The sequence below is a fragment of the Pseudorca crassidens genome, chromosome 9, assembly GCF_039906515.1.
Source record: "Pseudorca crassidens isolate mPseCra1 chromosome 9, mPseCra1.hap1, whole genome shotgun sequence".
Taxonomy (NCBI): domain Eukaryota; kingdom Metazoa; phylum Chordata; class Mammalia; order Artiodactyla; family Delphinidae; genus Pseudorca; species Pseudorca crassidens.
The window spans coordinates 98186537-98203452 of NC_090304.1; the positions used below are offsets into that span (position 1 = coordinate 98186537).

The following is a 16916-nucleotide window of genomic DNA, read 5'->3' on the forward strand; positions in this document are numbered from 1 at the left end:
TCCTTATCAATACGTATACCTTAAGAATTTTATTTTTAACCTAAATATTTATTCCCCAGTCATTAAAGCCTTTCTTTTGAGTATGGTTCTTCTGACTGGAGTTCTAAGTAGTCTTTCTTGTATAGACTGTACCTCTAGTGCTTTGCATTGGATTTCCAGTTTCATTTTGTTCAAAGTGGAGACAAATAAAGACTCTTGCAAAGCAGATTGAATGCAGACTACTACTAGATTTGAAGGCTGTTAAACAATTCTCTAGTCTACTCATCAGTGAATTCGGTACAGTTGCAGAATACAAAATTAATATACAGAAATCTGTTGCATCTCTATACACTAATAACAAACTATCAGAAAAAGAAATTAAGGAAACAATCCCATTTACAAGCACATCAAAAAGAATAAAACAGGGGCTTCCCTGGTGGCGCAGTGGTTGAGAGTCCGCCTGCCGATGCAGGGGACACGGGTTCGTGCCCTGGTCCGGGAAGATCCCACATGCCGCGGAGCAGCTGGGCCCGTGAGCCATGGCTGCTGAGCCTGTGCGTACGGAGCCTGTGCTCCACAACGGGAGAGGCCACAGCAGTGAGAGGCCCACGTACCGCAAAAAAAAAAGAATAAAACATCTAGGAATAAATCTAACTAATGAGGTAAAAGACCTGTACTTGGCAAACCATACAATGCTGATGAAAGAAATTGAAGATGACACAAACAGATGGAAAGATATACTGTGTTCATGGATTAGAAGAATTAATATTGTAGTATTAATAATACTACTCAAGGTAATCTACAAATTCAATGCAATCCCTATCAAAATACTAATGGCATTTTTCAAAGAACTAGAACAAATAATTTTAAAATTCGTGTGGAAACACAAAAGACCCCAAATAGCCAAAACAATCTTGAGAAAAAAGAACAGAGCTGGAGGTATCATGCTCCTTGACTTCAGGCTATACCACAAAGCTACAGTAATCAAAACCATATAACACTGGCACAAAAACAAACACATAGATCAATGGAACAGAATAGAGAACCCAGAAATAAATCCACACACCAGTGGTCAATTAATACATGACAAAGGAGGAAAGAACATACAATGGAGGAAAGACGGCCTCTTCAATAAATGGTGCTGGGAAAACTGGACAGCTACATGTAAAAGAATGAAATTAGAGCATTCTCAACACTATATACAAAAATAAACTCAAAATGGATTAAATCCCTAAATGTAAGACCAGAAACCATAAAACTCCTAGAAGAAAACATTGTTAGAACACTCTTTGACATAAATCGTAGCAATATTTTTTTGGATCTGTCTCCTAAGGCAAAGGAGACAAAAGCAGAAATAAACAAACGGGACCTAATTAAACTTAAAAGATTTTGCACAGCAAAGAAAACCATCAACAAAATGAAAAGAAAACCTCCTGAATGGGAGAAAATATTTGCAAATGATACAGCCAGTAAGGGGTTAATATACAAAATATATATACAGCTCAAACAACTCAATATCAAAAAACAAACAACCTGGTTAAAAAAAGAACAGAAGACCCTGAATAGACATTTTTCCCAAAAAGGCATACAGATGGCCAACAGGCACATGAAAAGATGCTTAACATTGCTAATCATCAGAGACATGCAAATCAAAACCACAGTGAGATAGCACCTCACACCTGTCAGAATGGCTATCATCAAAAAGACCACAAATAACAAATGTTGGCAAGGATGTAGAGAAAGGGAACACTTGTGCACTGGTGGCGGGAATGTAAATTGGTGCAGCCACTTGGAAACCAGTATGGAGGTTCCTCAAAAAACTAAAAATAGAACCACCATACCATCCAGCAATTCTACTCCTGGGTATAAATCTGAAGAAAACAAAAATACTAATTAGAAAAAATATATGTATCCCAATGTTCACAGAAGCATTATTTACAACAGCCAAGATATGGAAGCAATCTAAGTGTCCGTCAACAGATGAATGGATAAAGAAGATATGAAACACATACACACACACACAATGGAATACTACTCAGCCATAAAAAAAGAAATTTTCCCATTTGCAACAACATGGATGTATCTGAAGGGTATTATGCTTAATGAAATAAGTCAGAAAAAGACAAATATTATATGTTATCACTTATATATGGAATCTAAAAAATAAAACAAACTAGTGGATATCACAAAAAAGAAACAGACTGTTACAGGTAACAAAGTAGTGGTCACCAATGGGGAGAAGAAAGAGGGGCAAGATAGCGGTATGGAATTAAGAGGTACAAACTACTATGTACAAAATAAAGAAGCTACAGGGATATATTGTACAGCACAGGTAATATAGCCAATATTTCTCATAACTTTAAATGGGGTATAATCTATAAAAATTTTGAATCGTCATGTTGTATACCTGAAGCTAATATGATAATATTGGGGCTCTTGCATGTTACCACTACACCAGCAGTGCTGATGTAAACCACTATAATATTATAAATCAACTGCATCTCAATTAAAACAAAAAGAATTGACACAAGGGTTAGAATTAGCAAACAAGAATATTAAAGTAGTCATTATAACTGTAACAGACAGACAGACAGACACACACACACACACACACACACACACACACACACACAAAAGAAAGGTAAAGTAGAGACATGGAAGATAAACAGTGCTGCCCAACAGAATTTTCAATGATGATGGAAATGTTCGATTCCTACAGGATCCAGTATGATAGCCAAGAGCCACAAGTGGCCAGTGAGCCCTCGAAATCTGCCTAGTGCAACTGAGGAAATGAATTTGTTATTTTTTAACTTATTTAAATTTAACCACACATAGCTAGCCTCTACCATATTTGACATCACAACACTAGAAGGTCTAGGAAAAAAATATTATCATAGGGAGGCTCTCAGGGGAATAATGGTTCGTTTTCCTCTTAGATTAGGATGATTAAATCTTATCAAAACTAAGCTTGCACAACCAAAAGTAATCTTAATGTCACTGACTTTACTTCTTTACCAATCATTCTATCCATGTTTTTGTACTAAACAATTCTATACATATGCTTACTGCTGCTAATATTACTGTAATTGTTGTTGCTGCTGCTGTTCATCTTCCTTTACACCTTCTTCTTGGGCATAAGGGATACCACAGTGCAGAAATATGAGAAGCCATGGTACATATTATCCTAAGCATTCCAGAGCTTTCAATATGCTCTGCAGTAGTACTTCATAGAGCATTGAGTACAAAGGTCTTGTCTTAGCAGGCATGCAAGAAATGCTTTTGACAATAAAAATCTGAGAAGAGAACATCTGAGAAAAAGATTGACTCAATAAGTAACTCTGTAGTTTCAGTTTCTAATTAGGCAAAAACATTTCAGTAAAAAAACGAAATTGAGGTATGCTCTCCACTGTGGACAACAGAAGTCAGAGGGGAAAAAAACGTACAAGAATTGTCTTCCTAATATGATGAGATATTTCGATACACAGAGGATATATGTTCTGTGTATCTGATGCTAAAAATTATGAGGCAGTAGAATTCCTATTATGGGAGATAATTTTTTTAAGGTCTAAATTTAGTTAATTTTAGTATTAATTTCTTGTCAACAGTTCTGGGTTACTTATAAGTAATGTGATTCTATGCATATAATGTATTTATTTCTTTTTTAAATTGAAGTATAGTTGATGTACAATACTATATGTTATAGGTGTACAATATTGTGATTCGTGATTTTTAAAGGTTATACTTCATTTATAGTTATTAAAAATATTGACTATATTCCTTGCATTGTACAATACACCCTTGTAGCTTATTTTATACATAATAGTTTATACCTCTCAATCCCCTACATGGGAGATCATTTTTAAATATTTCATCAAAAAACCACTCTGGAATGTTTACCTTAACTATTAGTAAAGGAAATAGCAGTAGTACGATCAGAAAACCAACAAGTATTTTACTGAGGAGGGGGAGATAAATACTTAATATAAAATTTAAACATGCTTGGATAATGTGAGGAAGACACTTCTAAAATTGAGAAGGAAATAAATATACAACAAAATGCACGTATCTTTAAAAATTTCTCTAGACTTTTATAACCACCTGACCCACACCCAATTCGATGTGTATTTTATTAGCATTCATCCTTATCTGGTCTTTCTGAAGCATTCTTCTTAGTTTTCATAGAAACAACAATTCTTTTTCTTGGCAGACTCAAATTTTATCAATTTATGTAATTTAATTTCCCAACCTTTCATAAATCTATTAATTTATGTAACATAATTTCCCAATCTTTCAAGAGAAGTCTGTTATTTTTTTAATCTGAAGTTAATTCAAGTAAAGGGGATAAATATACTTGTAGACTAACCAACCACGCAGGCGAGCTTTACCCTACAGCAATCACAAATCTGGAAACTTTGTACTAGGTAAACACCTTTAAACCCCATTTTAATTTTCCCCAGAAATGAACATAAAAATCTTAATCTCAAAAATTAAAGGATGAAATAAGAACAATAACAAAGGAAACAAAAGTGAAGAAATGTGAATTAGAAAGTAGGAGGTAATTTTACAATATATACAAATATCAAGCCATTATATTGTACATCTGAAACTAATATATGTTAATTTAAAAAAAGAAAGTAGGAGGCAAGCCACAGATATTTAAAACAATACTCATATAAAAGGTTTTCATGATTAGAGTCTAATAATTTCTCTCCTTACACTGCAGCACTTCAGATGATCCTATAAGGAAACAAATATTCTTTTCTAACGATAGTCATCTCTCACTTTACGGGATTTTCTTCTATCTATCACTCTAGAGGGAACAAAATCAAAGGACTTTCTTCGGATTTTCTTCTGATGGTCAAATTCACTAGAACTGTGGTTCCCAAACTTTATCATACATGGGTATCAATCCAGGGTTTGTTAAACCCAGCTTCCTGGGGTCCTCCCAGAGTTTCTAATCTAGCAGGTCTGAGGTGGTTCCCAAGAACTTGTGTTTCCAGGAAACTCTAAATTTGTTGGACACTGCTGGCTGGACTTTGAGAACCACTCCTCTGAGACTTCCAGAAAGGTTTACTTACAAGTGTGACCACTGCAATTCATATTTAGAAAAGCTAACAACGACAAAAATAAAAACCACACACGCGCGCAGAAGCAAACCTCTAGGAATCTACAGATACTCCCGTTTAGTCTGCATAGATCTGCTTTATCTGTACTATGAAAAGGTTTCTGGCATTTCAACACCTACCTAAACTGGTTCAGCCAAATTCTAGCCATTCTGTGTTATAGAAAAGCGCAGGCTGGGGTTGAGAAATACGTATTACTAAGTTGTCTAACAAGTATTTGCGCCTCCTTCTCTTAAGTAGAAAATGCTTCCAACGTGCATTTCAAAAGAAGTATCATCTAGTTCCCTCAAGGCAGAGCAAGGATTGTTTGCATAAATAACGTAAACCTGCTCAGTACAAGACTTTGAGCTACACACACCAGTGCCAGTGAAAAAGCAAAGAAACAAATACAACCTGAAACTCCACCCTCCACCACCTTAGTACCTAAATCAGGTCCTCTCTTCCCTTCAGTTCCTGGGCACGAAAGGGGGCGTGTCGGAGCGCGCGGCGCCCACGTGACCGCTGAGAGCCCCTGGCGGCCAAGTCACGCGATCTGCCGTCATATCGGCTTATGCCGCCGGCCTCTGATTGGTTGGCGGCGCCGGTCGCCCCGAGCGTGGGGTCAGGTTACGCCCTTCCAGACCTTGCCTGCTTGCTGACAGACGCGGTCCAGTAGCTGGAGCAGCCGGGGCACTGCAGGAACCGAATCGGCAGCCGGCGGCGGACCCTCTCTAGGTAGGGATGACAGGGGGGCGGGGAAAGGAGGGAATACACCTGAGCTGGAAGCGAGAGCAGAGGAGGAAAAGGGGGTGGAGAGACTAAGGCAAGACCCAGGTGGGGAAGTTGAGAGTGCGTCTGCCCCCTTCTTCAGCTTCCCGCAGGCGTTCGTTGACTGCCTCCTAGATGTAAGGCACTAGGCTGACTCTGGGGTTCTGTCTGCGAAACTTGACCTGAGGACTCCTGCGCTGACGGTTAGCAGAGACGGTTAGCAGAGAGACGGTTAGCAGAGACAGACGCCAGGTAGCCGGATGTCCTGAAAACAACCGGCTAGGCGGCGGCTGTGATGGGGAGCGTGCGGGACGCAGGGCACGCGCGCTGGCCGGGGCTGGCGGGAGGCTGGTTGTCGCCAGAGACCTCCAGATTAGGGGCCTCTGCCCGGACAGAGGGGGGGTATGTCAGGGCACAGGGAGAGGTGAAAGAAACAGACATGTGGATGGGCGTGAAAAATATGAAATGTTTGATATTGGCTATTGGAGATCTCTTATCCAAGGCAAGTTTGTCCACTGAACACTAATAAAGCATTTTGCGACGGATTTCCCTCTGTTCTTGAGAGGATTTTTTTTTTTTCTTTCAAGCAGCAAAGGAATTAAGTTGAAGCAAGCGCCAGTTACTGCAGTGTAATTAGGACGGAGGGACAACAATCCGCGGTTTGAGAAGACAAGAAGGAAAGGGAAATAATCTATTAGTTTAGCATCCTAATAGGAATAATCGTGTCTGCTAGCATCCCTGTGTAACAGCAGAGCAAATTTGGAGGTGGTATAGGAGATAGTTTCCAAACTGGAAAGTTTGTGGTAGCCAAACCACCTGTCTTTATATCACCTGTAGGTGATAACAACTTTATAACTACCTGTAGGCTACCTGTCTTTATATCACCATTGATTTTTTTTCTTTTCAAGTTTCTAATGATAAGCACCTAAAAATAAATACATGACCCTTGCTCATTTACAGAGTGCTTTCCCATTCATTATGTAATATAATTAACATGGGATAATCAGAATTCCCCATCTGCATACCTACACCTAGATATTACAATGTAGTAGCTAGAAGAACAGGCTCTGGAATATACATCCCAGCTGTTACTTGTTATTTGTTATTGTTACATTAGTTAACAACTTATTTAAATATTCCTGCCTTCATTTTCCCTATCTTTAAAATGGGGGTTATAGAAGTATCTACCTCATATAGTTGTGAGAATCAAGCGAGGTGATACATAAAAAGTGCTTTTTAAGTAATACCTGGTTTTCAATAAATGTTAGCTATTATACTAACAGTATATTATCTATACTTTTAAAGTAAAGCAGAATGACTCAAGTCATTTTAAGCCTAATTGTGTTTTGTTGATAACTATGTTTTAAGAAAAGGTTTCTTTGTTTCAGCCAAAGTAAAGTAAACTAAGTTTCTATTTGTTAGGGGTACTTAACTTAGGGTCTGTAGAGCCCCTGACTTTAGTGGATATAAACCCCTTAAAATTATATGCAAAATGGGCTTCCCTGGTGGCGCAGTGGTTGAGAATCCACCTGCCAATGCAGGGGACACAGGTTCGAGCCCTGGTCCCAGAAGATCCCACATGCCGTGGAGCAACTAAGCCCATGTGCCATAACTGCTGAGCCTGCGCTCTAGAGCCCACGAGCCACAACTACTGAGCCCACGCGCCTCAACTACTGAAGCCTGCGTGCTCTAGGGCCTGTGTGCCGCAACTACTAAGCCCACATGCTGCAACTACTGAAGCCGGTGCACTTAGAGCCTGTGCTCCACAACCACAACAAGAGAAGCCACCACAATGCAAAACCCGAGCACTGCAACAAAGAGTAGCCCCCGCTCACCGCAACCAGAGAAAGCCCACGCGCAGCAACGAAGACCCAATGCAGCCAAAAAATTAAAAATAAAAAAAAAAAATTCTGTGCAGAAGTATGTGAGTTTGTAGAGTCACTGAGATTTAAAAATTCAAGGAGCTGAAGAGATACTAATGAAGAAGCAGTAGAACTTGGTTCAAGTCCATGGATTTTGCAACCAGCCAGGGAGTGACTGAATCCCTTCTCCAGCATTTATTTACTTGATGACTCTGGGAATTTTCTGTTCCAGCTTTCTTATAAGACAAGAATAATACTAGCACCTGACTTGTAGGGTATATCTTGAGAGGGTTAAATGAGTTAATATTTACATTACCTCATATACAGTAAATATTGATATGAGAAATGAACAGTTATTTCTTTAAAACATCAAATGACATCTGTTTCTACTGTAGGTTAAAGTGATTTGGGCCCAGCTTTGGTTCCTGTAACAGCAGTAATAATAGCTCCTATTTGTTGATGAGCTTCCCCGTGTCAGATAGTACCACACCGCTATGTACTTCGTCTCTAAATCTTAGAACAATTCTGTAAAGTAGATATGCTTTCTCCATTTCACAGATGTGGGTTTGAATATAAACTTCAAAATTGAATTGCAGTTTTGAGATCGTAATTGTTAGTGATTTCAAACTTTTTTTATGTTAGATGTCAGAAATTACAGCAATATATTTGTGAATACCTAATTACTACATCCCACAAATAGAATTAATTGAAACCAAAATCTGAAAACACTTAACAACAGGTTTCACCTCACAGTATCTCAACTGCCTCCAGATGGACGGAGGTTCATTCCCTCCTCCCTTCTAGGTGCTGGTTTACTGTCACAGCAGTTATGTACAGGGCATATGCAAATCAACACAACTCGCATGGTCTTCAGTTAAAAGCAAAATTAAAGAGTTTTTTTATAATTAAGGACTGAGATCGTATTAAAGTTTTCACTTACATCGGATATTAAAGGTTGAATAAAGAAGATTCATGGTTAACGTTTGAGTTATTTTTGGCTACACGGTGCTGTCTCAAATACTATATGGAACTATGGCTGTTGGCACTATAGGTAACATGCAAGACTAGTTCACCAACTCTTACCAACCTTTAGTGGTATAGCAATATTCTTTTGAATTGTTGGGTTCTTCTTCATTGTTTATGTTTCTGGTATTACTTTATGTACTTAACCTGCTGCTCCCTCCTTTATGGCTTCAACTGTTGCGATACTACTAGGCTCCCTTTTGAACTTCAGATTCATATTTGCATGTAGTCTACTGCTTTCGCCTAGGAGCCCAGATGAGCCACAGCAAGTAGACTTAAGACCCAAACTAGGGACTTCCCTGGTGGCACAGTGGTTAAGAATCCACCTGCCAATGCATGGGACACGGGTTCGAGCCCTGGTCAGGGAAGATCCCAGAGGCTGCGGAGCAACTAAGCCTGTGCTCCACCACTGCTGAGCCCACGTGCCACAACTGTTGAAGCCCACGCAGCTGGAGCCTCTGCTCCACAACAGGAGAAGCCACCGCAATGAGAAGCCCGTGCACCGCAATGAAGAGTAGCCCCTGCTCCCCGCAACTAAAGAAAGCCCGCGCGCAGCAACGAAGACCCAACTCAGCCAAAATAAATTAATTAATGAAAATTTTTTTTAAAAGACCCAAACTGAACCCATCATTCCTCGCACCCCCAAAGTCCCTGTTGCACCCAAAAGTCTGCTAGCTCCACAGTATTCCCAATTTTGATTATCATAGCATCACCATCCATTCAGGCAAGGTAAAATCTCACAATCAACATAGATTTCTTTCTTTTTTTTTTTAATTGAAGTATAGTTGATTTACAATGTTTTGTTAGTTTCTGGTGTACAGCAAAGTGATTTAGTCATACATATGTATATTCTTTTTCATATTCTTTTCCATTATGATTTATTACAGGATATTGAATATAGTTCCCTGTGCTATACAGTAGGAGCTTGTTGTTTATCTGTTCTATATATAATAGTTTGCATCTGCTAGTACCAAATTCCCACTAGATTTTTTCTTCTTTCACACTCCAGTATCTAATCAGTTATCAAGTCCCATGGGTTATCTTACTTGCCAAGTCTCTGATGAATGTGTCTATTCTCACAGCTACTGCCTGAGGTCAGGCAGGCATCTTCTCTAGGTTAGTCTACCTCAGGAGCAACCTAGTCTCCCTGCTTCTCATCAGTACGATATATTCCTAATGGGACACATCCCTTGAACCATGAATGGACCGTGACCTTTCCATGCCTTTGCAGTTCTTATTTCTACTTGAAATAGCTATTCCTAACCTTTTTTTTTTTTCTGGTAATGTTCTTCAAAGCCCAAATCAAAATTCTTCACTATACAGCCTTCTGTTGTAAGCTGAGGTAGTTGTGTTGTCTTTTCTGATTTCACACAATTTTCATATATATACCTTTATTATAGCACTTGTCATATTGATGTAACTATTCATTTCTGTAGTTGCCTAACCTTGAACGTGGATTTAGACTATATCTTTTTAACCTTTGTATGCTCATCACCTAGTGCAGTGCTTCATACTTAATTGTTGTTTGAGTGAATTAGCAATATATGATGAAGGATGTATGTCAGTATCTGCATTAGTTGATTAAAAATTTCTTTCCATGTCAATGTGAGAAAAAATGCTTGCAACTCATATCACAAACAAGGGGCTAAACACCCTAATAAATAAAGAGCTTCTAGAATTTGATTTTAAGAGACTAAAAACCCAGTGGCAATTTTCAGACTGGTTTTTTGTTATTGTTGTTGTTGTTCAAAAGTTTTAATTATAGGTGAGAGGTGTTTGGAATACAGGACACATTTCCCACTACAAACAGTGCAGTGAAGAAGGAGAAAGTAGATCATAAATGATAGAGTCAGTGGTCAGCTCACAGAAGCTGACCATGAAGTTGTTGAACTAGATTCAGGATCATGAGTATAGAATCGACTAAAGTTTTTCAAAGTTTAAGCATCTGGAACAGGAGTTGGCAAACTTTCCTTTTAGAGAGCTAGATAATAAACGTTTTCGGCTTTGTGAGCCATGCTGTCTATTGCTGTGACTCAGCCTTGACTTCATAGTACAGAGAAGCAGCCATAGACAGCATAGACACATCTGGACATAGCTGTGTTCAAACAAAGCTTCTTTACCGAAACAGGCCCTGGGTTCGGCCCGTGGGCCACAGTTTGCCAGCCCCTGACTGGGGTGGGGAGGAGAGGGAGGTGAGGAATAAATGTATTCTATTTGTCACTGCCAAGAATACATCTCCCTTTGTTCTGTCAATGAGAGTTAGGGTTAGTCACGAGAATAGATAGTCCCTGACTTCTTTGGTTACAGTCACAGAATAGATACCATTTAGGGAATTCTTAAGTCTTAAGTCTCAGCATTGAAGCAAAAATCTCTGAAATATGAGTCCTTTTAGGAGAAAGATGCTGCTGAAACTTGCAGCTGAAGGAGTAAACCATTTGCCTGAGTACCTAGTGCCCTGTGTTCCACATCTTTACTATTTGCCATGTTTACTCTTGCCATGTCCTATGGCAATAGGACACAGTGGAAGAGAACACTAAGGTGCAATTAGATCTGGACTTATGCCACCTTTCAGCTTGACCTTGGAGAAGAAACTTCGTGGGCCTCAGTTTCTCTAACTGAACTTCAGTGTCGCTATGTATTATATCAAGAGACTGAACTAGAGATGACATTGAAGATCCTTCTGGCTCTAGAGATGTCATTTAGTGAATTCTGGTAGCAGCAGACTTGTACTACATATACTTATGAAGGCAGGAACTTCATATATAGTTTTTCTGAAAGTTTTTTGCTTTGAGAAATGTCAACATGGGTAAATAATTGTTGTACATGTTTATCCTTTAGGGGCTAAGATGGATCTTGTACTCAATGCTGCAGATTATTATTTTTTTACACCATACATATATCCAGCCACGTGGCCAGAGGACAGCATCTTCCGACAAGCTGTCAGTCTCCTGATTATAACAAATCTCGGTGCTTATATCCTTTATTTCTTATTCGCAACGCTGAGTTATTATTTTGTCTATGATCATTCATTAATGAAACACCCACAATTTTTAAAGGTAAGTGATTTTCTTACCTATTTTTTAATTATTACAGTAAAAATAACAATATGTATTTGTGAGATTTTCAGATTAAACTGGTTTTAATCTTTTTAGAGTTTCTGAAAACAGCTCCAAATGGGTTAGATAGTTTTGGAAAGGCTAATCCCCTCTCTCTTTTCTTTAATTTAATTTAAACAGATAAGTAAGTTGTAATTTTTTTTAAGGTTTTTTTTGAGGTTTTTTTTTTTAATTTATTTATTTTTGGCTGCATTGGGTCTTCGTTGCTGTGCACAGGCTTTCTCTAGTTGCGGTGAGCGGGGGCTACTGTTAGTTGCGGTGCGCTGGCTTCTCATTGTGGTGGCTTCTCTTGTTGCGGAGCACAGGTTCTAGGTGCACGGGCTTCACTAGTTGTGGCACACGGGCTCAGTAGTTGTGGCTTGCGGGCTCTAGAGCTCAAGCTCAGTAGTTGTGGCGCACAGGCTTAGTTGCTCCGCGGCGTGTGGGATCTTCCCAGACCAGGGCTCGAACCCATGTCCCCTGCATTGGCAGGCGGATTCTTAACCACTGCGCCACCAGGGAAGCCCCTACTTTTTTTTTCTTTTTTCTTTTTAACTGTAAGCCTGGTCTTGCTAGATACATAGATGAGAATTTCTTTGCTGATAGTTGATGAATAAATAAATGTATACATTTGTGTAATTGTTTTGATATTTGACTTTCACAAACTGAAATATACTTTTACTATGTATATATTTTTTGACCAGATAATCCAAACTCAGTAAATTCAGACTTGTTTACAATCACTTTTCTATTTCAGTTATTTGTATTTGTCAGTCACTACAAGGACTGAAAAAAAATAGAGGGTTGAGTATGAAAGTTAATTATGAAAGAACTGATTATTCTGTAAATAGAACTTTGGAATAGAGATTTTGTGGGAAGGAAAAAAGGTTTCAGAATTTCAAATATTTGTTGCATTTGCTTCATACAAAAGAAATGTTTTTCTTACACACCCACACCCACATAGTAACACTTCAGTAGAAGCAATTTGGAGGTAAGCTCCTTCATATAAAAGAGATTTTAAAAATCCAGTCCAGAACAATTTTATGCTAGTTTTGTTTATCATAGATTTTATGGTTTGTAAGTATTGGAAACTTCATTTTCAGAACCAAGTCTATCGAGAGATTATGCATTCTGTCCAGTCAATGCCATGGATAAGCCTCCCCACGGTCTCAGTGTTCCTGCTAGAGGTGAGAGGTTACAGCAAACTGTATGACAGCATAGAGGAGTTTCCAGACGGTGAGTGTATAGTGTAAATGTCTGGAACAGATGGGTTTCGCTAAAGAACCAAATCTGCTTCTTTAAAGTCTTTGTTGTAGATGAAATTGTGCCCAGGGGAAGATTGGCATGATCAGAGCTAGAGCCTTGAATTTGTTTCCTATTATCTTTATTGAATTCAAACATCTGAAAAAAAAGCTCAAGTAGTACATGATATTTATAAAAAAATCAGAAAACACCGATTTTTTAAAAAAATCCATCATTCTGCTACCTGGAAACTGTAACTCTTTTGATGTATATTCTTTCTCTTTTCTATGCCTGTAGTACTTCGTTATTTACATTACAGAATTGAAACCCTTACTATGCATACTGGTTTGAACTCTGATTTTTTTCTCTTAGCCTTGTTTATGCCCATATTTTCATGTCAATAAATATTGACGTTATACAGTATATATTTATAGTATTGCATTGTATAGATATCCATAGTTTATTTAAATGATCCGTAATTTTTAGACCTTTAGGTTGTTCTTGGTTTTCTATTATAAACAGTACTACAGTGACTAAACTAAAATTTTGTGAAATTCTTGAATTATTTCATCAAGATACATTTCTAGTATCTAGTATTAGAAAGTAAGAATCATAGTTAACGTTTATTTTTGATATGTACCAGCTTCAGTTCTAAGCTTTTCACGTGTTACCAATCCATTTTATTCTATTAACTCTATGAGGTAGGCACTATTACGATGCTCCTTTTATAGGTGAGTAAATTAAGTGTACAGAGAATTTCAGTAACTTGCCAAGCTCACTTAACAAATAAGTGGTGGATCTGGGACTGGAATCCAAGCTTGCTGGTGTCAGCAAGTAAGAGGTTTGTTATTTAAAGGAGGGAACAAAAATTACACACCAGTGTGCTGAATTAGCTCAGCCTTGGAAAGTGGATCAAAATATGAATAAAAATAAAAGGAGAGAGGGCATTCTAGATGGTTTGAGTAAAAGTATAGAGGTAAGACTTTGAAGATGCTGGGAGGATATTGAGTGAACCAGCCTGGTTAGTACACGAGCATATGAGGTTGGAAAGATCAGAAGGGGTTGGGTTATGGAGTAAATGCTAGGCTTACAGCATTTCAAGGGAAAATAAAATTCTAAGCAGGGGAGTTAATATGTAAAGATATGTTTTATGATGATTAATATGAAGAAAAAATAAATAGCATTATTCTCCAGCATTTAAATGATAAAGATGCCATAGGGGTTTACTCTTTCTGTTTCATAAATATCCTCATAGTTTAATGAAGAAATATTGTAGGTGGGACGCTTCAAGTTTTTATGAGAGGGAACTGAGCAGATCCCAGAGAGTCAAGGGAGATGGAGGTTGTGATGTACTGAATTAACCAAAGCAGATAGTTTACAGGGTTTATGTCTAGGATCAAATTTCGTCGTCTTAGATGGACATGTCAAAAGTAAGCTCTGATCCTGGGCGCTGAATCTTGATTCTGCCGTCTCCTGTTGTGTCTTGTAGGCTGGCTTCGATTCGTTGCTAGTGTACTGTCCTTTCTCTTTTTCACTGACATGCTGATCTACTGGATTCACAGAGGCCTTCATCATAGACTTGTGTATAAGGTAATAAGGTCGGGTAATTTGTAGGGGAAGAGAGAAAATGCACATTTCAGCAATGTATAATTATAAATCCTGTCTCTATTTTCAAGAATTTCCCCTAACTTATTAAATACCTAAGTAGCCTTAGCCATGACAGGTACAAGGTACATTTTGTTTGTATCCTCCTTCATGGGTCTGGAGGGGCTGTGTTAAAATCTTACTGTCTTGGGGTAAAGAAGGGGAGGGAATTTTATAAAGTAATTTGCTAAATTCAAAGGGACTTTTTTAGTTAGGTCATTTCTCACACCATGAGCATGAAAAGCTAAGTCAGTTGTTGCACTGGGTAAAGTCTGTGGCATTAATGTGGTCTTCTTTTCTTCTGTAGCACTTACACAAACCTCATCATATCTGGAAGATTCCAACTCCATTTGCAAGTCATGCTTTTCATCCTCTGGATGGCTTCCTTCAGGGTCTACCTTACCACATATACCCGTTTATCTTCCCATTACACAAGGTAGTTTATTTAGGTTTGTACGTCTTGGTCAATATCTGGACAATTTCTATTCATGATGGTGATTTTCGTGTTCCCCATATCTTCAGGCCATTTATTAATGGCTCAGCTCATCATACAGACCACCACATGCTCTTTGACTATAACTATGGACAGTATTTCACATTGTGGGATAGAATTGGAGGCTCATTCAAAAATCCCTCCTCCTTTGAAGGGAACGGACCACTTAATTATGTGAAGAGGATGACAGAAGAAAACCGCAACAGCCATGCAGTAAGTGGTTGTAAAAATGAAAAATTATTCAATGGAGAGTTTAAAAAAACTGAGTAGATTATTGCCCAATTATTAAATATTTTTAATCAAGGAAAATAATCTACAGCCAGGACGCATAGCAAGTGAACAGTATCATTTGAAAATCAGTATTGTGGGTACAGGTGAGGAACGACCATAATGGTAGAACAAGGGAACATGCCGTGAACACCATGGCTTTAACATCGTGCTCAAAATACTGAATGTTGGTCTAAGGGAGAAGCTGTGTCTTTCCAGCCAGTAGATCTGTAATTTGTATAGCCTCAACAACAGTTTTTTAAAAGGTAGAGGATAAATTATTGAGGGGACTAGGTTATGTCCTTTTGCCTTAATTCATCCATATTCATTAAGTAAAATTCATTGTGCTTGATGGTATCAAGACTAAACACCATAACAAAGAAGTACTAATATGAAGATGATTCCTTGTTTCAGGAATGATTAAGTACTCAGAATTGGTATGATAACAACTACTTGTACTTTGTTGAAGTGGAAAAATCAGTGTGAAAAAATATCGTGATATAATGTATTAGTAGCTCAGTGACCTGATTAATCGCAGGTGTTATAAGATTATTGTCTTCCTACACATAGAAAACTTATTCTCTGGAGACATTGTCAACTGTTACGTTTTACTGATGAACAAATAAATTGGAATTTTAGAAAATATTAATACTACCATGATTTAATCGAGATCTGGGATTATTTAAAGATTTTGATGGTTATTGTTTTCAACCATTATTTAATAAGTGTAAAATTATATGACCCTGATTATATTTAGAAAGGGAAATTTGATGCCCAAAGAATATATTAGACACCACTGGTTTTTTAATTAAATTGATGCACTGCACTTTTGGTATGTTTCAAAGTTACAATCCTGTGATTTTCTATAAAAGGAAATAATTGCCAGATATTTAGGCCTATCACTGAAGACTAGTTTTGAAATCTTATTTCCCCTCCTCCTCCTTCATTTTTCCCCACTCCCTCTGCAAAAAGATTTAACAAATACTTTCATAAAGAAATGTCATGTGTTGTAACATAAATATGTTGGGAAAACATGGTTTCCAAAGGCATTCTCTAAGCTGTTTATGTAAAATCAATAAAAGTTGAGTATGGCTATTATTAAAGTGTATCAGTTAAGTAATGTAACAGCACAAAGTATTCTTTACAAATTTTATGTCAATCTGAAACCATAGAAATGATGTGGGTTGTCAGAACTTTTAGAATATCTCCAAATGTTTGATATCAAGGGGAGAAAGAGAGAAGGGAGTATCACTGTCTTTTTATATTTTACATCTTTTATTAGATTTGAGTGTTTTAGCAAGAGACCAGTCCTAAAAGTTAATGCTTGGAATCCAGAAGAAAATGTTGTTTCTCTTTGAGTTCCTGTTACAGTGTTGCTTTACTAAAACATACCAGTATACCAGTTAGTATTTTGTAACTGGTTCAGTGCAGCTAAGTGCTT

The 16916-nt window shown here is 37.8% G+C and overlaps 1 protein-coding gene and 1 long non-coding RNA gene across 3 annotated transcripts in view; one reads left to right on the forward strand and one right to left on the reverse strand.

Annotated features, from left to right (window-relative positions):
* Nucleotides 1-5599, reverse strand: part of LOC137230971 (uncharacterized) — a 91463-nt gene extending 85864 nt beyond the window's left edge. For both annotated transcript variants that reach the window (XR_010946321.1, XR_010946320.1), the window contains exon 1: nucleotides 5526-5599. This is a non-coding gene — a long non-coding RNA (uncharacterized lncRNA). The remainder of the gene's footprint in view (nucleotides 1-5525) is intronic.
* A 79-nt stretch (nucleotides 5600-5678) lies between these two features.
* On the forward strand, nucleotides 5679-16600 carry SC5D (sterol-C5-desaturase). Its single transcript, XM_067751348.1, has 5 exons — nucleotides 5679-5816; nucleotides 11573-11790; nucleotides 12933-13065; nucleotides 14561-14661; nucleotides 15023-16600. Exons 2-5 carry the CDS (start codon nucleotides 11581-11583, stop codon nucleotides 15476-15478), a joined length of 900 nt encoding a protein of 299 aa, XP_067607449.1. The 5' UTR covers nucleotides 5679-5816; nucleotides 11573-11580; the 3' UTR covers nucleotides 15479-16600.
* Nucleotides 16601-16916: the final 316 nt, after the last annotated feature.

Bases quoted from the DNA above. Each gene is read 5' to 3' on its own strand.
- SC5D (XM_067751348.1), top strand. From the start codon at position 11,581: ATGGATCTTGTACTCAATGCTGCAGATTATTATTTTTTTACACCATAC. The intron at 11,791-12,932 runs GTAAGTGATTTT...CTTCATTTTCAG, and splicing joins AACACCCACAATTTTTAAAG to AACCAAGTCTATCGAGAGAT. The intron at 13,066-14,560 runs GTGAGTGTATAG...TGTGTCTTGTAG, and splicing joins CATAGAGGAGTTTCCAGACG to GCTGGCTTCGATTCGTTGCT.